At 57.0% G+C, this 23145-nt stretch overlaps 1 protein-coding gene across 1 annotated transcript in view; it reads right to left on the reverse strand.

The window, feature by feature from the left end:
• Positions 1-23145, reverse strand: part of LOC121269412 (palmitoyltransferase ZDHHC5-like) — a 215017-nt gene that overhangs the window by 158584 nt on the left and 33288 nt on the right. Inside the window, exons 2-7 of the mRNA XM_041174026.1 lie at positions 18938-19059; positions 9832-9989; positions 9073-9245; positions 3481-3583; positions 2387-2478; positions 1959-2091 (exon numbers count right to left, since the gene is read on the reverse strand). Coding sequence (XP_041029960.1) covers positions 1959-2091; positions 2387-2478; positions 3481-3583; positions 9073-9245; positions 9832-9989; positions 18938-19059 — 781 coding nt within the window. The remainder of the gene's footprint in view (positions 1-1958; positions 2092-2386; positions 2479-3480; positions 3584-9072; positions 9246-9831; positions 9990-18937; positions 19060-23145) is intronic.

Below are 23145 nucleotides of genomic sequence, written 5' to 3' on the forward strand. Positions count from 1 at the left end.
ACTCCCAGTGTAACAGTGTGTCCGACACCCTCACACTCCCAGTGTCACAGTGTGTCCGACACCCTCACATTCCCAGTGTCACGTTCCTTCCAACACCCTCACACTCCCAGTGTGACGTTCCTTCCGACACCCTCACGCTCTCAGTGTCACAGTGTGTCCTACACCCTCACACTCCCAGTGTCACAGTGTGTCCTACACCCTCACACTCCCAGTGTCACAGTGTCCGACAACCTCACTCTCCCAGTGTCACATTCCTTCCGACACCCTCACACTCCCAGTGTCACAGTGTCCGACACCCTCACACTCCCAGTGTCACAGTGTGTCTGACACCCTCACACTCCCAGTGTCACTGTGTCCGACACCCTCACAATCCCAGTGTCACAGTGTGTCCGACACCCTCACACTCCCAGTGTCACAGTGTGTCCGACACCCTCACACTCCCAGTGTCACAGTGTGTCCGACACCCTCACACTCCAGTGTCACAGTTTGTCCGACACCCTCACACTCCCAGTGTCACGTTCCTTCCGACACCCTCACACTCCCAGTGTCACAGTGTGGCCAACACCCTCACACTCCCAGTGTCACACTCTGTCCGACACCCTCACACTCCCAGTGTCACACTCTGTCCGACACCCTCACACTCCCAGTGTCAGTGTGTCCTACACCCTCACACTCCCAGCGTCACACTATGTCCTACACCCTCACGCTCCCAGTGTCACTCTCTGTCCGACACCCTCACACTCCCAGTGTCACAGTGTGTCCAACACCCTCACACTCCTAGCGTCACACTATGTGCTACACCCTCACGCTCCCAGTGTCACTCTCTGTCCGACACCCTCACACTCCCAGTGTCACAGTGTCCGACACCCTCACACTCCCCGTGTCACTCTCTGTCCGACACCCCCATGCTCCCAGTGTCACAGTGTCCGACACCATCACACTCCCAGTGTCACAGTGTCCTACACCCTCACACTCCCAGTGTCACAGTGTCCGACACCCTCACACCCCCAGTGTCACAGCGTCTGACACCCTCACACCCCCAGTGTCACAGTGTCCGACACCCTCACACTCCCAGTGTCACAGTGTGTCCGACACCCTCACACTCCCAGTGTCACAGTGTGTCCGACACCCTCACATTCCCAGTGTCACGTTCCTTCCAACACCCTCACACTCCCAGTGTGACGTTCCTTCCGACACCCTCACGCTCTCAGTGTCACAGTGTGTCCTACACCCTCACACTCCCAGTGTCACAGTGTGTCCTACACCCTCACACTCCCAGTGTCACAGTGTCCGACAACCTCACTCTCCCAGTGTCACATTCCTTCCGACACCCTCACACTCCCAGTGTCACAGTGTCCGACACCCTCACACTCCCAGTGTCACAGTGTGTCTGACACCCTCACACTCCCAGTGTCACTGTGTCCGACACCCTCACAATCCCAGTGTCACAGTGTGTCCGACACCCTCACAATCCCAGTGTCACAGTGTGTCCGACACCCTCACACTCCCAGTGTCACAGTGTGTCCGACACCCTCACACTCCCAGTGTCACAGTGTGTCCGACACCCTCACACTCCCAGTGTCACGTTCCTTCCGACACCCTCACACTCCCAGTGTCACAGTGTGGCCAACACCCTCACACTCCCAGTGTCACACTCTGTCCGACACCCTCACACTCCCAGTGTCACACTCTGTCCGACACCCTCACATTCCCAGTGTCACTCTCTGTCCGACACCCTCACACTCCCAGTGTCACAGTGTGTCCAACACCCTCACACTCCTAGCGTCACACTATGTCCTACACCCTCACGCTCCCAGTGTCACTCTCTGTCCGACACCCTCACACTCCCAGTGTCACAGTGTATCCAACACCCTCACACTCCTAGCGTCACACTCTGTCCGACACTCTCAGACACCAGCTCCTCCTTATATTAGCTCCAGCTGGCCGTGTCCTCTCACCCTTGTCCTCTTGAGGTTTGTTTGAATCCCATTGTCCATTAGCTTCATGGTGACCTCTGTGTCGGAAACCAAGGGTCGAAGGAAGGGAGTCTGGACAGGAGTATGGAACTCCCTCTTCTCTCGACTGATATACCTAGCAGGGACACAATGTCAAAACGCACGTTAGTGGGGGAAAGCTGTGGAAGTCAGTGGGGTAGTCATGCTGCCCTGCGGACATCAGCAGGGCTGAAATTAGCTGCAGCTTCTCATACTTTACATTCAACTAAACTTCAATATGTGTAAAGTGTGTTGGGATGTCCAGAGATAGTGAACAGCACGGTAAAAATACAAGTCATTCATCTGTGCTAGCAGGATATAAAGTACAGCAATTTAATGGGTGCTGGATGGTATGAGGAGTGGGATGATGAGATGCTGTAGTAGCCTCTTACCTGGGTGCTTGTGAACTGCACAGTACATAAGAGATATTCATCCAACAGCCCTGCGTGAAGGGATTCACACCACCCCGGAACTTCCCTGTAACCTGCAACAAGGGAGGAGCATTTAGTTGTGGGAACACACAGACAGATGATCAGCACAATGTGACCTGGGCCGTTGGGATGGTTGTAACCCCCTCAACTCTTGTCCACTTTGTCTCCGTGCACTACCCCATCAACGCTTGGCATTCCATCACCATGTTCCTATAACGTTGGACCGATCCCTTTCCCAAACCCCTTGCCGCCCTCTTCCCGAAACATTCCCAAAACTCTCCCATCCATTGTGCCTTTAGCCACCACCCCCCCGACCCCCGGCCACCATGGCTCCTCTGGTTTCCACAGCAACAGGAGGAGGCCCCATTCAGCCCCCTCCTCGAGCCTGTTACACAGGGACAGGAGGAGGCCCCATTCAGCCCCCCTCCTCCTCGAGCCTGTTACACAGGGACAGGAGGAGGCCCCATTCAGCCCCCCTCCTCGAGCCTGTTACACAGGGACAGGAGGAGGCCCCATTCAGCCCACCTTGAGCCCATTCTGCCACTTGATTCAATCCCGGTTGATCTGCAGCTTTAAACTCCATTCCTCCATTTTAACCCTGCCTCCTTAAGCACCCTCGGGTGAACAAAAAAAATTTGTGACAAACGTCCAATTCAATATCTTTGGCCATGAATGCTCGTTTGAATCTGAAAGGCCCTGGACTTTACGAGCTCCTCCGGTGACCCTGAGCTTCTGTCCTTGACACATACCACTCGGTGCTGAACTGAGCATGTTGGTTTAGGGCCTCAAGCCTCCGGAAAGCCCGGAAGAGAGCTGCTGTGGGCAGGTCAAGGAGTCTCTCCTGCCCCTGAGCCCACATCCCATCCCAGATTCCGGAGAAGCAAAGATTGACGCGGGAAAATCAGCTGCTCCCGGTTAACATCCTGCCCCAGAGCGCGTCCTGGATCAGGATTTCCCGGGATGCCCTCACTTGGCCAGCTGGAATCTCTCACATGGGGGCAATATGACAGGGAGGCTGCTGAAAGGCAAGAAGCATACTGGCATGGATACCCTACCTGCTCGTTTGTTGTCCTTCCCCTCGCGACCAGCACGATGTGGAACCCGGTCAGACCAGCCACAGGGATGAAGAACAAGCCCGCCACACACATGACCGCCATACTGTGTCTTGGGAGTCAAAGGAAAGATAGAGAGAGAGAGAGAGAGAGAGACACGTGCACAGAAACATTGTTCAAACAACAGACCCCACGCCACCGGCCCCCCCGGAGTTTCTGTACGGCATACGAGTCAACCTGTCCAGTCGAGGACCACACTGGGGAGGTGGGAAGTGAGGTTATCAACATTTACACACGCTGGGTTCTGTCTGGTGTGTGAAGAAAAAAGACCTGGAATGTCCAATCCCCTCCCCCGCCCCGCCCAACGAGAGAGGATAGGGGAAGGTGGTGGCGTAGCGGCATTGTCGCTGGATTAGAAATCCAGAGACCCAGGGTAATGCTCCCTATCTCTGTAACCTCCTCCAGCCCCTACACTCCTCCCTACCTCTGTAACCTCCTCCAGCCACTACAACGCTCCCTATCCCTGTAACCTCCTCCAGCTCCTACACCCCTCCCTAGCTCTGTAACCTCCTCCAGCCCCTACAATCCTCCCTATCTCTGTAACCTCCTCCAGCCCCTACACCCCTCCATATCTCTGTAACCTCCTCCAGCCCCTACACCCCTCCCTATCTCTGTAACCTCCTCCAGCCCCTACACCCCTATCTCTGTAACCTCCTCCAGCCACTACAACCCTCCCTATCTCTGTAACCTCCTCCAGCCCCTACACCCCTCCCTATCTCTGTAACCTCCTCCAGCCCCTACAATCCTCCCTATCTCTGTAACCTCCTCCAGCCCCTACACCCCTCCCTATCTCTGTAACCTCCTCCAGCCCATACACCCCTCCCTATCTCTGTAACCTCCTCCAGCCCCTACACCCCTCCCTATCTCTGTAACCTCCTCCAGCCACTACAACCCTCCTATCTCTGTAACCTCCTCCAGCCCCTACACCCCTCCCTATCTCTGTAACCTCCTCCAGCCCCTACAACCCTCCCTATCTCTGTAACCTCCTCCAGCCCCTAAAACCCTCCCTATCTCTGTAACCTCCTCCAGCCCCTACAACCCTCCCTATCTCTGTAACCTCCTCCAGCCCCTACAACCCTCCCTATCTCTGTAACCTCCTCCAGCCCCTACGACCCTCATTATCTCTGTAACCTCCTCCAGCCCCTACAACCCTCCCTATCTCTGTAACCTCCTCCAGCCCCTACACCCCTCCCTATCTCTGTAACCTCCTCCAGCCCCTACACCCCTCCCTATCTCTGTAACCTCCACCAGCCCCTACACCCCTCCCTATCTCTGGAACCTCCTCCAGCCCCTACACCCCTCCCTATCTCTGTAACCTCCTCCAGCCCCTACGACCCTCCTTATCTCTGTAACCTCCTCCAGCCCCTACAACCCTCCCTATCTCTGTAACCTCCTCCAGCCCCTACACCCCTCCCTATCTCTGTAACCTCCTCCAGCCCCTACACCCCTCCCTATCTCTGTAACCTCCTCCAGCCCCTACACCCCTCCCTATCTCTGTAACGTCCACTAGCCCCTACACCCCTCCCTAACTCTGGAACCTCCTCCAGCCCCTACACCCCTCCCTATCTCTGGAACCTCCTCCAGCCCCTACGACCCTCCCTATCTCTGGAACCTCCAATCCCGCGCCCCCCTCTAGAGAGGACAAAGGGGGAGGCAGTGGCGTAGCGTCTTTGTCGCTGGACTAGCGATCCAGAGACCCAGGGTAATGCCCTGGGGACCCGGGTTCGGATCCTGCCACAGCAGATGTTGGAATCTGCTGCACTGTCGGAAGGAAGAACAATAAAAAAACTGGAATTAAAATGTATCGATGACCATGAAACCACCCATCTGGGTCACTGACGCCTTCCTTACCTGCTTTGGCCCACATGTGACTCCTGACCCACAGTGAGGCAGTTGACTCTTTAATGCCCTCTGAAGAAGGGCGATTAGGGAGGGATGGGCTAGCCTGGCCAGCGAAGCCCACGTCCTTGGGAAGGAGATGCTGCCCTCGGAAGGAGCGTGACTTTGATTTACCGGGTTTAAATCACGAGGAGAGGCTACACAAACTGAGTCTCTCCTCCCTACTTTTCAAGATGGTAAGGGAAACAAAAAACGTAGAGAGAGAGAGAGAAATTATTCCCGCTGGTTGGGGAGTCGAGAAGTAAGGGTGTTGGGGGGTGGGGGGGGGGGTCAGAGTCTGATAAATCCGAGCTTGACCTTCCCGGAGTGACATTAGGAAACACGTCTCCACACAAGAGGGAGGCGGAAGTTTGGAACTCTCTCTCCCCCGCAAACGGCAATCGACGCCGGATCGATTGTCCGTTTTAAATCCCAGATCGATGGGTTTTTGTTATCCGATGGGATTCAGGGATATGGAGGTAGGTCACAGGGGTCTCGTTGACTGGCAGGGCAGGCTCGAGGGGCTGAATGAGGGGGGGGGTGGGGGCAGCCGCAGTCTTTTCACCCTCCGGTGCCCCCCAGCCCCCAGGTAGAGTGGAGGGAGGGCAGCTCTACCCGCCGATGGTGGACAGGGCACAGGGGATTGTTTATTTTTTTATAAAATGAACAGAGGAGTGTGGAAGACACGGGGGGGGGGCGTAAGGATTTCCCTCTGAAATACAAGTTGCACATGCCTGCTGTCAGGTAGAGCCAGTGTGCTCCACTTCTCACGTTAAATTTTAAACATCATGTCAGGTCTGTAGAAGGTGAAGCTCCAGCAGGGGCTAAAGGTGACTCAGGATCCGGTGCTTTTGTCATGTGCCCCTGGCTCTGACAGCCCCGCTTCTAATGCTCTCTGTAACGTCCTGTATTCCATTAAACAAGGATTGCACCACGTTGAGGGCTTTAGCGTTTGAATAATCAGGAGTGAGCTCCCCCGAATACTCTCGGAGGGTTTACCCCCATTGGAATGGTACTGGACGAGAGCTGAAGTGGAAAGCGCACGGGTGCAGCCGCTGCGAGGTAGGGGAGGGGGCTGGGAGAGATGGGGGAGGGGGAAATGGGCGCAGAGGCGGGGGACGGGGTGCGGGTGGGGAGAGGCGGGGAGGGGGAGAGGGCAGGGAAAGGAGGGGGAGGGGGAGAGGTGGGGAAGGGGGTGCGGGTGGGGAGAGGCGGGGAAGGGGGTGCGGGTGGGGAGAGGCGGGGGAGGGGGTGCGGGTGGGGAGAGGCGGGGGAGGGGGTGCGGGTGGGGAGAGGCGGGGGAGGGGGTGCGGGTGGGGAGAGGCGGGGGAGGGGGTGCGGGTGGGGAGAGGCGGGGGAGGGGGTGCGGGTGGGGAGAGGCGGGGGAGGGGGTGAGGGCGGGGGAGGGGGTGAGGGCGGGGGAGGGGCTGCGGGTGGGGGAGGGGGTGCGGGTGGGGGAGGGGGTGAGGGCGGGGGAGGGGGAGAGGCGGGGAGGGGGTGAGGGCGGGGGAGGGGGTGCGGGTGGGGGAGGGGGTGAGGCGGGGGAGGGGGTGCGGGTGGGGGAGGGGGTGCGGGTGGGGGAGGGGGTGCGGGCGGGGGAGGGGGTGAGGGCGGGGGAGGGGGTGAGGGCGGGGGAGGGGGTGAGGGCGGGGGAGGGGCTGCGGGTGGGGGAGGGGGTGAGGGCGGGGAGAGGCGGGGCGGTTGGGGTGAGGGTGGGGGAGGGGCTGCGGGTGGGGGAGGGGGTGAGGGCGGGGGAGGGGGAGAGGCGGGGAGGGGGTGAGGGCGGGGGAGGGGGTGCGGGCGGGGGGAGGGGGTGCGGGCGGGGGAGGGGGTGAGGGCGGGGGAGGGGGTGAGGGCGGGGGAGGGGGTGCGGGCGGGGGAGGGGGTGCGGGCGGGGGAGGGGGTGCGGGCGGGGGAGGGGGTGCGGGCGGGGGAGGGGGTGCGGGCGGGGGGGGGGTGCGGGCGGGGGAGGGGCTGCGGGTGGGGGAGGGGGTGAGGGCGGGGGAGGGGGTGAGGGCGGGGGAGGGTGTGAGTGCGGGGAGAGGCGGGGCGGTTGGGGTGAGGGTGGGGGAGGGGCTGCGGGTGGGGGAGGGGGTGAGGGCGGGGGAGGGGGTGAGGGCGGGAGAGGCGGGGAGGAGGTGAGGGCGGGGGAGGGGGTGAGGGCGGGGGAGGGGGTGAGGGCGGGGGAGGGGGTGAGGGCGGGAGAGGCGGGGGAGGAGGTGAGGGCGGGGGAGGGGGTGAGGGCGGGGGAGGGGGTTCGGGTGGGGAGAGGCGGGGGAGGGGGTGCGGGCGGGGGAGGGGGTTCGGGTGGGGAGAGGCAGGGGAGGGGGTGAGGGCGGGGGAGGGGGTGCGGGCGGGGGAGGGGGTGCGGGCGGGGGAGGGGGTGCGGGCGGGGGAGGGGGTGCGGGCGGGGGAGGGGGTGCGGGCGGGGGAGGGGATGAGGGTGGGGAGAGACGGGGTAGGGTGCGGGGGAGGGGTATAGGGGGCGGGGGAGGGGGGTAGGGGGCGGGGGAGGGGGGTAGGGGGCGGGGGAGGGGTGTAGGGGGCGGGGGGAGACAGGGTAGGGGGCGGGGGAGGGGGGTAGGGGGCGGGGGAGGGGGGTAGGGGGCGGGGGAGGGGGGTAGGGGGCGGGGGGAGGGGGGTAGGGGGCGGGGGGAGACAGGGTAGGGGGCGGGGGGAGACAGGGTAGGGGGCGGGGGGAGACAGGGTAGGGGGCGGGGGGAGACAGGGTAGGGGGCGGGGGGAGACAGGGTAGGGGGCGGGGGAGGGGGGTAGGGGGGCGGGGGAGGGGGGTAGGGGGGCGGGGAGGGGGGGTAGGGGGCGGGGAGGGGGGTAGGGGGCGGGGGAGGGGGGTAGGGGGCGGGGGGAGACAGGGTAGGGGGCGGGGGAGGGGGGTAGGGGGCGGGGGAGGGGGGTAGGGGGCGGGGGAGGGAGGTAGGGGGCGGGGGAGGGGGGTAGGGGGCGGGGGAGGGAGGTAGGGGGCGGGGAGAGACAGGGTAGGGGGCGGGGGAGGGGGGTAGGGGAGGGGGGTAGGGTGCGGGGGAGGGGGGTAGGGGCGGGGGGAGGGGGGTAGGGGGCGGGGAGAGACAGGGTAGGGGAGGGGGGTAGGGGGCGGGGGAGGGGGGTAGGGGCGGGGGAGGGGGGTAGGGGGCGGGGGAGGGGGGTAGGGAGAGACAGGGTAGGGGGCGGGGGAGGGGGGTAGGGAGAGACAGGGTAGGGGGCGGGGGGGGAGGGGGGTAGGGGGTGGGGGAGGGGGGTAGGAGAGACAGGGTAGGGGGCGGGGGAGGGGGTAGGGGGCGGGGGGAGGGGGGTAGGGGGCGGGGGAGGGGGGTAGGGAGAGACAGGGTAGGGGGCGGGGGAGGGGGGTAGGGGGCGGGGGAGGGGGGGTAGGGGGCGGGGGAGGGGGGTAGGAAGAGACAGGGTAGGGGGCGGGGGAGGGGGTAGGGGGCGGGGGAGGGGGGTAGGGGGCGGGGGAGGGGCTGTGAACCCACAAGAAGTGCTGACACATTCCTGCTGGGTCACAGCTCCCGCCCGTCACAGCATCTCCGAGGCGGGGGGGGGTGGGGGGGGGGGGCGGTGGAAAATGAGGAGAAGGGAGCGGGAAGCGGGACCTCGGGACAGGGCAGCTCCCGGCAGGGAGATACACAGCAAGGATACGTGACGGTGGTGTGCACCTTGGACAGCTCGTTGACGTGGTTCAGCACGTAGAGGAGGCCAAAGCCAAAGACCCCGATGATGTGGGTGGTGAGCGAGAGGAGGAAGAGGAAGAAGTAGCGGTAGTTCCTCCGCCCGATGCAGTTGTTCACCCACGGACAATGATGGTCAAACTCCTGTGAAGAATACAGCGAGGGAGGGAGGGAGGGAGGGAGGGAGAAATAGTAAATGAGTTAGAATCAAGAGCACCCACAAGCCAGTTGAGCGTCAGCGCTCTTCTGACAGAACAAAGCAAACAATTACTTTCGGTTTAAACCGGGTAACACACAGACGTGGCTGGGTGAAGCCCATTGCTTTAAGAGTATGTAAGCGTGTCCGATGCATTGCTTAACACATAATTCCCCGCACCCCCTCCCCCCCCCAACCCGCCGCTGAGTTTGCGGTGTTAGGTTGTAGGGAAGGGGGCACGGCAGGTTTGGCACTGATGTCCGCGGGGGGGTTTACGGGCGGTGGGGTGGAGGTGGGGGTGGGAAAGCAGACACAGAGAACGAATGCGCTACGTACGCCACATGTCAGCTTGTTCCGCACCTCTCGCAGGCTTGGCCTGAACGTCGGCTGTGGACGGGCACCTATCCTGGTAAGGGAGGGGCTGCCTTGTGGGCTAGCACCATGTCCACAGAAGCCGTGCTCCTTTGGGTGGGGACGGAGGTCGGGTCCTGCAGGGAGGGGAGGGTGAAATCTGGACGGGCGAGCCACTCTTACCTCCACACAGTTGTCACAGACACTGCAGTGTGAGCACCGGGGTGGGCGGTAGAACCGACAAGTTGAGCACCACTTCATCCGGACCTGGATGCCTTTGATTTCCACGTTCTTATACAGTGGAGCCCGAAAATCATCATCCTTATCTTCATCTTCATCAGCTGAGGGACAGAGAGAGAGAGTGAGAGAGAGAGAGAGAGAGAGAGAGAGGGGAACAGAAGGTACTTGGTGAGGGTACGGACAAGTCATCGCACTGGGAAACAACTACAGGGCAGCCCATCGCCTGATGCCTATTGGTGGCCCTGCAATTTGCTTCCTCTACTTTTCCACCATCTCCCTCTCCCCTCGTCTAAGAGGCTCCTAGAAACCTCTCGCTTTGAACTAGCCTATAATCCTCCTGACACGACAGGGTGTCAAATTTTCTGGAATACCCCAGGCCCTTTGGTCTGCGCCAGCATTTGTGTGCCACCCGAGCCTCCTCCCAGCCCTACCTCCTCTCATCCCATCCCCCTGAGTCATCGAAAAGGGGGTTAGGGCCTCCCGGTCCAGCTGTCCTTCTCCCACATCGCTTCTCCCCGGGAGAGAACACAAGGGGTTTGGGAGGAAGACGGATTCTCTCCTGGCGGGGGGGGGGGGGGGGGGGGGGGGGAGAACCTCAAAGGCTTTGGTCACATGTTGAGTGGGAGTGAGTGAGCGAGCGAGCGAGCGAGCGTGTGCTGAGGGCGTGGTTCAGGCCAAACGTTTGTCTGCCGACAGACATTCTCTACGCTGTCTGTTACGACTGCAGCTGATGTTATTGCTGAGCTGGCCAGGCCCCAGAGTGAAGTCTGTCTTGCTGATCAGAAGCCGGTTTTATCGTGAAAAAGTGGGGGAAAAGGGCTACTGACCTCCAAAGCATAGCACTCCTGTCACACCTTTAGAAATTAAAAGACTTATTACAAAGAAAAAGTACTTAAACGCCCATGGTAATAGCTACACCGTTAAAACAGGCTCACAGAACAGCTCCCAAAAGACATGCTTGGTCAAAAGCGCACCATTAAACTATCTTTCTCGTAACAACTAACAACCCCTTGTAGGTTTTTAACCATAAAAATCCAGTCAACATTACCCAACTCGAGGAATTGCGGTCGCTTTAATAAAGGTGCACCTCACGGCTTCTCAGACACTTCTGTCCCGACGCGGAACTCCAAGAAGGAGCTTCAGACGCAAACTGTTTCCTGGCTTTAACATTGGGCGGCTGCTTCCCATTCCCAAGCTCTCAGCAGCGCGCACACAACGAGGCACAGCGGGTTTCCCTGCAGCAACTCTCAACACTTCAAACGTCCCTTGCCCCAAATATCTTTTTTTCCTTTCAGCTCGGGCTCCACTGGTCTTCAAGCGCCTCTCTGAAGCTCAACCTCGCCGGGCATTAAAATCTTTCATGTTTTCTATTCTGCCTCAGCTTTCGGGTCAATAAAATTTAAAATACCTACCCCCCACCCCCACCCCGTTGTCTCATGGAAGCCCCTGCAGGATGCAAACTTTCCTCGTCATCGCTGAACTCCCCTTTTGAAGTTCGACAGCTGAAAAAATCAATTTCCCAACTTCTCAAAATGCAAATTTCAGAACCAACCTATTTACTGGTAACTCAAACCCACCATAACCACTCATTACAAATGCACAAACCTAACCTCATTTAACCTTTCGGCTCTTAGACCTAGGGGACAAGCTGTCTCGAGAAACCTTCCCCTTGTTTAATTAAACCTGGGCAAACACACACACCCCCTCAGCTTTCTGCACAGCAAACATAATCACAATAACATAACAACCATCTCTCATCACACGTTCGAAAGGAGCAGCTGATGGTAGCTTCCCTGAAAGTCTCCCTCATTTGTTCACAGCTACAGGGATGGGGGTTTGGGGAGGTTGGCTGCCGGCGGAGATGCCAATCCGACGATCGACATACATTCCAGTCGCCGCGGTCCTGCTCATGTCTCTCTCTCTCTCTCAGATCCCTCTTCAGGGCGTAGGCAGAATATATTTAATACACCCACAGTGACTTTATGCCTGTGCCTCATGTTCAGGGGCAATATCTGATAAGACAATAACCGGATCACCCAGACTCAAGGCAATACTAAACCTCGTCTATGCAAACTGTCCTGTCAAATCAGACCTGTCCAATTTCCAAGACTCTCCCTGAGGGGCAAGGCTCCTTGTTAGGAGAAAAACACTGGAAAGCTATCCCAGACTACTTAGTTGGAAGCAGTTGGCATCTGATTTAACTGTTGCGCACGCCTTTGCAGTTAGGTGGGCATACGACACTCGCAGGACCAGGAGGAGGCCCCATTCAGCCCCCTCCTCGAGCCTGTTACATAGGAACAGGAGGAGGCCCCATTCAGCCCCCCTCTCCTTGAGCCTGTTACACAGGAGCAGGAGGAGGCCCCATTCAGCCCCCCTCCTCGAGCCTGTTACACAGGAACAGGAGGAAGCCCCATTCAGCCCCGCTCCTCCTCGAGCCTGTTACACATGAACAGGAGGAGGCCCCATTCAGCCCCCCCTCCTCGAGCCTGTTACACAGGAACAGGAGGAGGCCCCATTCAGCCCCCCTCCTCGAGCCTGTTACACAGGAACAGGAGGAGGCCCCATTCAGCCCCCCCTCCTCGAGCCTGTTACACAGGAACAGGAGGAGGCCCCATTCAGCCCCCTCCTCGAGCCTGTTACACAGGAACAGGAGGAGGCCCCATTCAGCCCCCCTCCTCGAGCCTGTTACACAGAAACAGGAGGAGGCCCCATTCAGCCCCTTCCTCGAGCCCGTTACACAGGAACAGGAGGAGGCCCCATTCAGCACCCCCTTCTCGAGCCTGTTACATAGGAACATGAGAAGGCCCCATTCAGCTCCCCTCCTCCTCGAGCCTGTTACACAGGAACAGGCGGAGGCCCCATTCAGCCCCCCTCCTCGAGCCTGTTACACAGGAACAGGAGGAGGCCCCATTCAGCACCCCCTTCTTGAGCCTGTTACACAGGAACAGGAGGAGGCCCCATTCAGCTCCCCTCCTCCTCGAGCCTGTTACACAGGAACAGGAGGAGGCCCCATTCAGCCCCCCTCCTCGAGCCTGTTACACAGGAACAGGAGGAAGCCCCATTCAGCCCCGCTCCTCCTCGAGCCTGTTACACATGAACAGGAGGAGGCCCCATTCAGCCCCCACCTCCTCGAGCCTGTTACACAGGAACAGGAGGAGGCCCCATTCAGCCCCTCTCCTCGAGCCTGTTACACAGGGACAGGAGGAGGCCCCATTCAGCCCCCCTCCTCGAGCCTGTTACACAGGAACAGGAGGAGGCCCCATTCAGCCCCGCTCCTCCTCGAGCCTCTTACACAGGAACAGGAGGAGGCCCCATTCAGCCCCCCCTTCTCGAGCCTGTTACACAGGAACAGGAGGAGGCCCCATTCAGCCCCCACTCCTCGAGCCTGTTACACAGGAACAGGAGGCCCCATTCAGCCCCCCCTTCTCGAGCCTGTTACACAGGAACAGGAGGAGGCCCCATTCAGCCCCCCTCCTCGAGCCTGTTACACAGGAACAGGAGGAGGCCCCATTCAGCCCCCTTCTCGAGCCTGTTACACAGGAACAGGAGGAGGCCCCATTCAGCTCCCCTCCTCCTCGAGCCTGTTACACAGGAACAGGAGGAGGCCCCATTCAGCCCCCTCCTCGAGCCTGTAACACAGGAAAAGGAGGAGGCCCCATTCCATAAGACGTAGCATCAGAAGTAGGCCATTTGTCCCATCGAGTCTGCTCTGCCATTCAATGAGATCATGGCTGATCTGATAATCCTCAACTCCACTTTTCTGCCTCTTCCCCCCATAACCCTTGATTCCCTGACTGATTAAAAACCTGTCTGTCTCAGCCTTGAATACACTTAACAACACAGCCTCTATAGCTCTCTGCGGTAAACAATTCCACACATTCACTACCCTCTGAGAGAAGAAATTCCTCTTCACCTCTGTTTCAAATGGGCAACCCCTTACTCTGAGATTATGCACTCTGGTCCTAGACTCTCCCACAAGGGGAAACAACCTCTCAGCATCTACTCTGTCAAGTCCCCTAAGAATCTTATATGTTTCAATAAGGTCACCTCTCATTCTTCTAAACTCCAGTGAGTACAGGCCCAACCTACTCAACCTCTCCTCATAAGAAAATCCTTCTATACCCAGGATCAACCTAGTGAACCTTCTCTGGATTCCTCCAATGCCAGTATATCTTTCCTTTGATAAGGGGACCAAAACTATTCACAGTATTCTAGGTGTGGTCTAACTAGTGCCTTGTCTAGTTTTAGCAAGACTTCCCTATCTTTATAGGGAAGCTTGGGTCAGTGCTGAACTTTAATAGGGGTAATTACAAAGGGATGAGGGCAGAGCTGGCTGGAACGGACTGGGAAAGGGGGTGCGCAGAAAAGCTGGTTGACGAACAATGGCAGACGTTTTAAGAAAATAGTTCATGACCTCACAACAAAGATATACCCCAGTGAGGAAGGAGGATTGTAGGAGGGGGATATACCGACCATGGTTAACCCAGGAAGTTAAGGATAGTATTAAATTGAAAGAAGAAACAACGTGACAAAGGTTCGTGGTAAGATAGAGGGTTGGGAAAGATTTAAAAACCAACAAAAAAATGGCTAAAAAAATACCAAAGAGGGAGAAAATAAACTTTGAGGGTAAACTAGCAAGTGATATAAAAACCGGATAGTAAGAGCTTCTGTAAATATATAAAAAGGAAGAGAGGGGCCAAAATGAACATCGGCCTCTTAGTGAATGAAACTGGGGAAATAATAATGGGGAACCAGGAAGTGGCAGATTGAGTTGAATAAATACTTTGCTTCAGTCTTCAGGGTAGAAGACACTAACAGCATTCCAAATATACTAGATAATCAAGGAGCAAAATTGGGGGAGGAAATAAATACAATAACTATCACTAGGGAAAAAGCACTGGGGAAACTAATGGGGCTAAAGGCCGATAAATCCCCTGGACTTGATGGGTTACAGCCTAGGATATTAAAGGAAGTAGCTACAGAGATAGTGGATGCACTGGTAGTAATCTTCCAAGAATCCTTAGATCCTGGAAAAGTCACAGAGGATTGGAAAACTGCCATTGTCACACCCTTACTCAAAAAGGGAGGGAGAGAACAAACAGGTAACTACAGGCCAGTTAGCTTAACATCTGTCATTGGGAAAATGTTCGAGTCTATTATAAAGGATGTAATAGCAGAGCATTTAGAAACGCATAATCTAATCAAGCAGAGTCAGCATGGCTTCATGAAGCGGAAATCATGCCTGACAAATTTATTAGAATTCTCTGAGGAGGTAACAAGCAGGATAAATAAAGGGGAACCAGTAGATGTAATATATTTGGATTTCCAAAAGGCGTTCGATCAGGTGAAAATGTGAGGTTATGCACTTTGGTAGGAAGAGTAGAGGAGCCGGATATTACTTAAATGGAGAAAAAGGTGCAGCACAAAGGGATTTGGGAGTCCTTGTGCATGAATCACCAAAAAGTTACCATACAAGTTCAGCAGGTAATAGGGAAGGCAAGTGGAATGTTGGCCTTTATTTCAAAGGGGATGGAGTATAAAGATGGGGAAGTCTTGCTAAAACTATACAAGGCACTAGTTAGACCACACCTAGAATACTGTGAACAGTTTTGGTTCTCTTATCTAAGGAAAGATATACTGGCATTGGAGACAATCCAGAGAAGGTTCACTAGGTTGATCCTGGGTATGGGGGAATTTTCTTATGAGGAGAGGTTGAGAAGGTTGGGCTTGTACTCATTGGAGTTTAGAAGAATGAGAGGTGACCTTATTGAAACATATAAGATTCTTAGGGGGCTTGACAGGGTAGATACTGAGAGGTTGTTTCCCCTTGTGGGAGAGTCTAGGACCAGAGGGCATAATCTCAGAGTAAGGGGTTGCCCATTTAAAACAGAGGTGAGGAGGAATTTCTATCTACTGCAGAGGTCTGTAGAGGCTGGGCCGTGAAGTATATTCAAGGCTGAGACAGACAGATTTCTAATCAGTGAGGGAATCAAGGGTAATGGGGAAAAGACAGGAAAGGGGAGTACAGGATTATCAGATCAGCCACGATCTCACTGAATGGCAGAGCAGACTCGATGAGCCGAATGGCCTACTTCTGCTCCTATGTCTTGTGGTCTTATGGAGACCGAATCACAAACTAAAGGCCTTACTTTCACTTTAAAGATTAGAAATATGCACCTATTCTACTCACCAATCAACTGCTTTCCCTGCACTCGCATCACGTTGTGCTTTATGATGTCACACCACTGCTGGTCGCACCGTAGTCTCCCCGTTCTACTTAAAATGAAGTCTCCCCCTTTCTCGAACCTGTTACACAGGGACAGGAGGAGGCCCCATTCAGCCCCCTCCTCGAGCCTGTTACACAGGAACAGGAGGAGGCCCCATTCAGCCCCCTCCTCGAGCCTGTTACACAGGAACAGGAGGAGGCCCCATTCAGCCCCCCTCCTCCTCGAGCCTGTTACACAGGAACAGGAGGAGGCCCCATTCAGCCCCCCTCCTCCTCGAGCCTGTTACACAGGAACAGGAGGAGGCCCCATTCAGCCCCCACTCCTCCTCGAGCCTGTTACAAAGGAACAGGAGGCGGCCCCATTCAGCCCCCCTCCTCCTCGAGCCTGTTACACAGGGACAGGAGGCGGCCCCATTCAGCCCCCCTCCTCCTCGAGCCTGTTACACAGGGACAGGAGGCGGCCCCATTCAGCCCCCCTCCTCCTCGAGCCTGTTACACAGGGACAGGAGGCGGCCCGATTCAGCCCCCCTCCTCCTCGAGCCTGTTACACAGGGACAGGAGGAGGCCTCATTCAGTCCCCCTCCTCCTCGAGCCTGTTACACAGGGACAGGAGGCGGCCCCATTCAGCCCCACTCCTCCTCGAGCCTGTTACACAGGAACAGGAGGCCCCATTCAGCCCTCCTACTCGAGCCTGTTACACAGGGACAGGAGGAGGCCCCATTCAGCCCCCTCCTCGAGCCTGTTACACAGGAACAGGAGGAGGCCCCATTCAGCCCCCCTCCTCCTCGAGCCTGTTACACAGGGACAGGAGGCGGCCCCATTCAGCCCCCCTCCTCCTCGAGCCTGTTACACAGGGACAGGAGGCGGCCCGATTCAGCCCCCCTCCTCCTCGAGCCTGTTACACAGGGACAGGAGGCGGCCCCATTCAGCCCCCCTCCTCCTCGAGCCTGTTACACAGGGACAGGAGGAGGCCTCATTCAGTCCCCCTCCTCCTCGAGCCTGTTACACAGGGACAGGAGGCGGCCCGATTCAGCCCCCCTCCTCCTCGAGCCTGTTACACAGGGACAGGAGGCGGCCCGATTCAGCCCCCCTCCTCCTCGAGCCTGTTACACAGGGACAGGAGGAGGCCTCATTCAGTCCCCCTCCTCCTCGAGCCTGTTACACAGGGACAGGAGGCGGCCCCATTCAGCCCCACTCCTCCTCGAGCCTGTTACACAGGAACAGGAGGAGGCCCCATTCAGCCCTCCTACTCGAGCCTGTTACACAGGGACAGGAGGAGGCTCCATTCAGCCCCCCCTCCTCGAGCCTGTTACACAGGAACAGGAGGAGGCCCCATTCAGCCCCTACCTCGAGCCTGTTACACAGGAACAGGAGGAGGCCCCATTCAGCCACCCCCCCCTCGAGCCTGTTACACAGCAACAGGAGGAGGCCCCATTCAGCCCCCCTCCTCGAGCCTGTTATACAGGAACAGGAGGAGGCCCCATTCAGCCCCCCTCCTCGAGCCTGTTATACATGTACAGGAGGAGGCCCCATTCAGCCCCCTCCTCGAGCCTGTTACACAGGAACAGGAGGAGGCCCCATTCAGCTCCCCCTTGCTCGAGCCTGTTAGACAGGGACAGGAGAAGGCCCCATTCAGCCCCCTCCTCAAGCCTGTTACACACGGACAGGAGGAGGCCCCATCCAGCCCCCTCCTCGAGCCTGTTACACAGGAATAGGAGGAGGCCCCATTCAGCCCCCCTCCTCGAGCCTGTTACACACGGACAGGAGGAGGCCCCATTCAGCCCCCCCTCCTCGAGCCTGTTACACAGGAACAGGAGGCCCCATTCAGCCCCCTCATCGAGCCTGTTACACAGGAACAGGAGGAGGCCCCATTCAGCACCCCTCCTCGAGCCTGTTACACAGGAGATGGAGGAGGCCCCATTCAGCCCCCCACCTCCTCAAGCCTGCTACACAGGAACAGGAGGAGGCCCCATTCAGCCCCCTCCTCCTCGAGCCTGTTACACAGGGACAGGAGGAGGCCCCATTCAGCCCCCCTCCTCCTCGAGCCTGTTACACAGGGACAGGAGGCGGCCCCATTCAGCCCCCCTCCTCCTCGAGCCTGTTACACAGGAACAGGAGGAGGCCCCATTCAGACCCTTCCTCCTCGAGCCTGTTACACAGGGACAGGAGGCGGCCCCATTCAGCCCCCCTCCTCCTTGAGCCTGTTACACAGGAACAGGAGGAGGCCCCATTCAGCCCTCCTACTCGAGCCTGTTACACAGGAACAGGAGGAGGCCCCATTCAGCCCCCTCCTCCTCGAGCCTGTTACACAGGAGCAGGAGGAGGCCCCATTCAGCCCCCTTGAGCCCTACCCACTATTTAATTAGATCATGGTTGATCCGGTCCTCAACTCCATCAGATTGTCTTGGTTCCATAATCCCTAATATCCTTGACTAACAAAAATCTATCGATCTCAGTTTTAAAATTTCCGAATGTGCTTGGTCTCAGTAGCTTCTTTTTCATTGGGGTGGCGGGTAGAGAGTTCCAGATTTCCACTACTGTGTGAAGAAGTGCTTCATGCCATCACCCCTGAATGGCCTGGCTCTCACTTTAAGCTTCTGCCCTCTTGTTCTGGACTGACTGACTCCTCACCAGAGGGAACAGATCCAACACGGAGAAACGATCAACTCCTTTAATCATCTCAAGCTCCTTTTTCAGTTCCACCCCTTCAATTCTGCACATCTGCCCTCGGAATTTAACCCTTTGGCTCGCGTGTCAGACAAGCAGCACCTGCCAGAGCCGGTAAATATCACGCACGGGGAAAACGATGGCGCAGAGACTCACCTCGTGGGAAGATGCCAGGGTCCATAAACGTGGCCATGCTGAAGTTTGCCAGCACAAAGAGGAAGATAATCACATTGTAGATGGGAATGGCAGGGGAAAAGGCCTGGCTGAGCCATGGGCACCTGTGAGAGAAAGAGAGGCAGACAGACAAAGGCATTAAAGTCACAGCACAATAACCATCTGTCACAGGCTTGCTATTCACATGGTCAAGGAGGAGCTCCCGTTATTACAACACTACAGTATGCCCCAAAGCTCTTCAGAAACAGGAAGGAGCTTTTAATGCGGGTTGTCATGTAGGCAAATATGGCAGTCAACTCGTGGTCAGAAAGCTCAGGCAAAGGCCAAATGTGATAACAACTGGATCATCTGTACTTCTTTGTAGGAGCTTGGCTGAGCGATAAATACTGGGCCCAGGACACCAGGCAGAAGAGCACCACATTACCCAACCCCCACTCTGCCAATAACCATCTTCTGAGGCAAATGGGACCTCAGTTCAACATTTCACTCCAAAATACAGCGCCTCCGACAGTGCGGCGCTCCCTCAGTACTGACCCTCCGACAGTGCGGCGCTCCCTCAGTACTGTCCCTCCGACAGTGCGGCGCTCCCTCAGTACTGACCCTCCGACAGTGCGGTGCTCCCTCAGTACTGACCCTCCGACAGTGCGGCTCTCCCTCAGTACAGACCCTCCGACAGTGCGGCACTCCCTCAGTACTGACCTTCCGACAGTGCGGCTCTCCCTCCGTACTGACCCTCCGACAGTGCAGCTCTCCTGTCACAGGGTCAGCACTGAGGGGGTGCTGCACTGTCAGGGTGGTATCATTTGAACCATGCATGTAAAAGATCCTGCAGGCACTACTGCAAGGAACACGTTGCCCTGCGTCAACATTCCTCTCCCAACTGTCATCAAAATCAGATTGACTCAACTCATTTGTTGTGGAGGGATCTTACTACGCAAACCAGGGCTGCACTTTATTTTCCTTGAACGCCTGCATTTCGAAAGTAACTGGATGGCAAGTCAGATGCCCTCTTGACGCCAAGGGCAGTCACTCTAAGCGCACCTCTGGTGTTCAGACATCGTGACCATGTTTGGTGGTGTAAACAGGGAGAAACGGTTTCCGGTGGCGGGAGGGTCAGTAGCCAGAGGGACACAGATCAAAGAGAATCAGTAAAAGAACCAGAGGGTGGGGGTCCATGAGGAGAAACGCTTTTGACGCAGTGAGCTGTTGGGATCCGGGGCACGCTGCCTGAAAGGACAGTGGAAGCAGATTCAACAGATACGCTCAAACAGGGGAACTGGATAAAGATTTGAAGGGGTAAGTTTGGCAGCGCTGTGGGGCACAGAGCAGGAGAGTGGCGACTGACCAGATAGTTCTACCAAAGAGCTGACGTAGGTGTGGTGGACCAAACGGCCTCCTTCAGTGCTGAATCTGTCTATGATTCTACTGCTGAGTCAAGTGTTGCCATACGGCACTGCCAATCTTGCCTTCCGCCACTTTACTGTTGATTGGTGTCTGATTGGCTTCTGCTTTTATATGTTTCTCGTTGGGCAGGACATGCCTGGCTAACGTCCCACACTGGCAGGGACAGAGGGATGGGCTGAGTGTGGACAAGGAGTTGGGGGGGTGGGGGGGGGGGTGGAGGGAGGCACAGCTGAATCCCGAGGTTAAACACGTTGGGGAGGGTGGGTGTGGGGGGAGGGGGGGGGGTCACAGGCCAGATGCTGAATAACAATGTCAATGCTGCTGCAGAAAGCTGAGCAGCTCCGAGTGTCAGCAGCTGCCTGAGGAAAGTGGAGCAGAATTCGTCGGGCCCCTCTATTATTCTTTCCTAGGAAAGGAGTGTGGCTGGTAAGGCCAGCATTTGCTGTCTGTCCCCAAGGTGATGGTGAGCTGCCTTCCTGAATCACTGCAGTCCAGCTGGTAGAGGTACACCCCAGCGTTATGCTTAGACACAGGAACATAGGAAATAGGAGCCTGCTCTGCTACTGCAGCTCTCTTACCTCAGTGCCATTTCCCTGCACTATCCCCATATCCCTTGATATCTTTAACATCTAGAAATCTCTCAATCTCTTCGACCCATTCCCTGCACTTCTTCCCTCACCCGACCTCTCCTTCCCAGCACCACGATAGGGTCCCCCCTCGTCCTCCCTTCCCACCCCATCAGCCTTCATTGTCAAAGGATCATCCTCCGCCATTTCCGCCAACTCCAGCGTGATGCCACCACCAAACACATCTTCCCCTCCCCTCTCAGCATTCACAAGGGTTTGTTCCCTCTGGGACACCCTGGTCCACTCACCCATCAACCCCAACATCTCACTCCCTTCTCATAGCACCTTCCCATGCAACCGCAGGAGGTGGGACACCTGCCCCTTTAACCTCCTCACTGCCCAAGGCCCCCCCCCAAACGCTCCTTCCGGCTGAAACTGCGGTTTATCTGTACTTCGTCAATGGGGTCTACTGTCCTCGCTGCTCGCAACGCTCTTCCTCTACCTTGGAGAGGCCAAACGCAAGACTGGGTGTTCGCTCATTCTGCGGGCGGGACCCGGACCGTCCGCTTGCTCGCCACTGCAGTTCACCCTCTCGCTCTCACATTTCTGTCAACGTTCCAGCGAAGCCCTACTAAGCTGGAGGAACAGCACCTCATCGTCCGATGAAGCACTTTACCGCCTTCTGGGCTCAGCGTTGATTTCAACGACTTCAGACCATGAACTCCGTCCTCCATCTTGAGTGTGCCCCACACCCCCCCCCCCGCCTCCAGCCACCCTGCCAAAAAGACAGTCTGCATCTTGTTCTCATGTTTTTTGCTTTCAGACGATGCTGACCTTTATTCTGCTGTTCACACCTAACTCTGGACCAATGCACTGTCTCTCTCTAACTCGGTCATTAGCACTCCTCTTTTGCCTGTTCCATGCCATCTTTTGTCACATAATCTCCTCTGCCCTCCAACCTATCCCTGGCCTCTTTCGCTCCACCTGCCCCTTCACGCCCCCCCCACCCCACCCCACCCCACCCCACCCCCCCATCACATCCCTACCCCTCTTCAGTTCCGAAGAGAAGTCATATTGGACTGAAAACGTTAACTCTCGTTTCTCTCGCCACAGACGCAGCCAGGCCAGCTGAGTTTTTACAGCACTTTCTGTTTTGATTTCAGATCTCAAGTGGTGTTTTGCTTTTATTTTTCTAGAATGGTTCCAGGGACGGAGTTATTACGGATACTCGCACAGACTGGAAAAGCTGGGGATGTTCTCCTCCGAACATTAAAGGCTAAAGGGAGATTTGACCGAGCTGTTCGAAATCATGCAAGGTTCCGATACAGTAAATAAAAAGGAACTGATTCCCTTGTCTGAAGGTTCACAACGTGGGCACAAATTTAACATGACTGGACAACGAGTGAGAGGTAATGTGGGGAAAAACTTGGTCTTTTGAAATGCAACGAGCGCTTAGGATTTGAAGTGCAGTGTCTGACAGGGTGATGGAAACAAGACTCAACAGTATTCTTTCAAAGACAGTTGTGTTAATGACAGGGAAATAATTGCATGATTATGGGGGAAGGACAGGGGGAGTGGGACCGTCTGGATTCTCGTAAGTGCCAGCACAAGCTCGATAGGTCATGTAGCTTATTTTTTAAATCCATTGTTGGGATGTGGGTGTCGCTGGCTGGGCCCAGCATTTATTGACCATCCCCAATTGCCCCCTTGAGAAGGTGGTGGGTGAGCTGCCTTCTTGAGCCACTGCAGTCCCCGTGTGGTGTAGGTACACCCACGGTGCTGTTAGGGAGGGAGTTCCAGGATTTTGTCCGTGTGGTGTAGGTACACCCACAGCGCTGTTAGGGAGGGAGTTCCAGGATTTTGTCCCGTGTGGTGTAGGTACACCCACGGCGCTGTTAGGGAGGGAGTTCCAGGGTTTTGTCCGTGTGGTGTAGGTACACCCACGGCGCTGTTAGGGAGGGAGTTCCAGGATTTTGACCCCAGTGACAATGAAGGAACGGCCGATGTATTTCCAAGTCGGGATGGTGTGTGGCTCAGAGGGGAACTTGCAGATGGTGGTGTTCCCCATGTGTCTGCTGCCCTTATCCTTCTAGATGGTAGAGGTGGTGGGTTTGGAAGGTGCTGTCGAAGGAGCCTTGGTGAGTTGCTGCAGTGCATCTTGTAGATGGTACACACACTGCTGCTACTGTGCGTCGGTGGTGTAGGGAGTGAATGTTTGTG

Source organism: Carcharodon carcharias, chromosome 24 (assembly GCF_017639515.1).
Source record: "Carcharodon carcharias isolate sCarCar2 chromosome 24, sCarCar2.pri, whole genome shotgun sequence".
NCBI classification, from domain to species: domain Eukaryota; kingdom Metazoa; phylum Chordata; class Chondrichthyes; order Lamniformes; family Lamnidae; genus Carcharodon; species Carcharodon carcharias.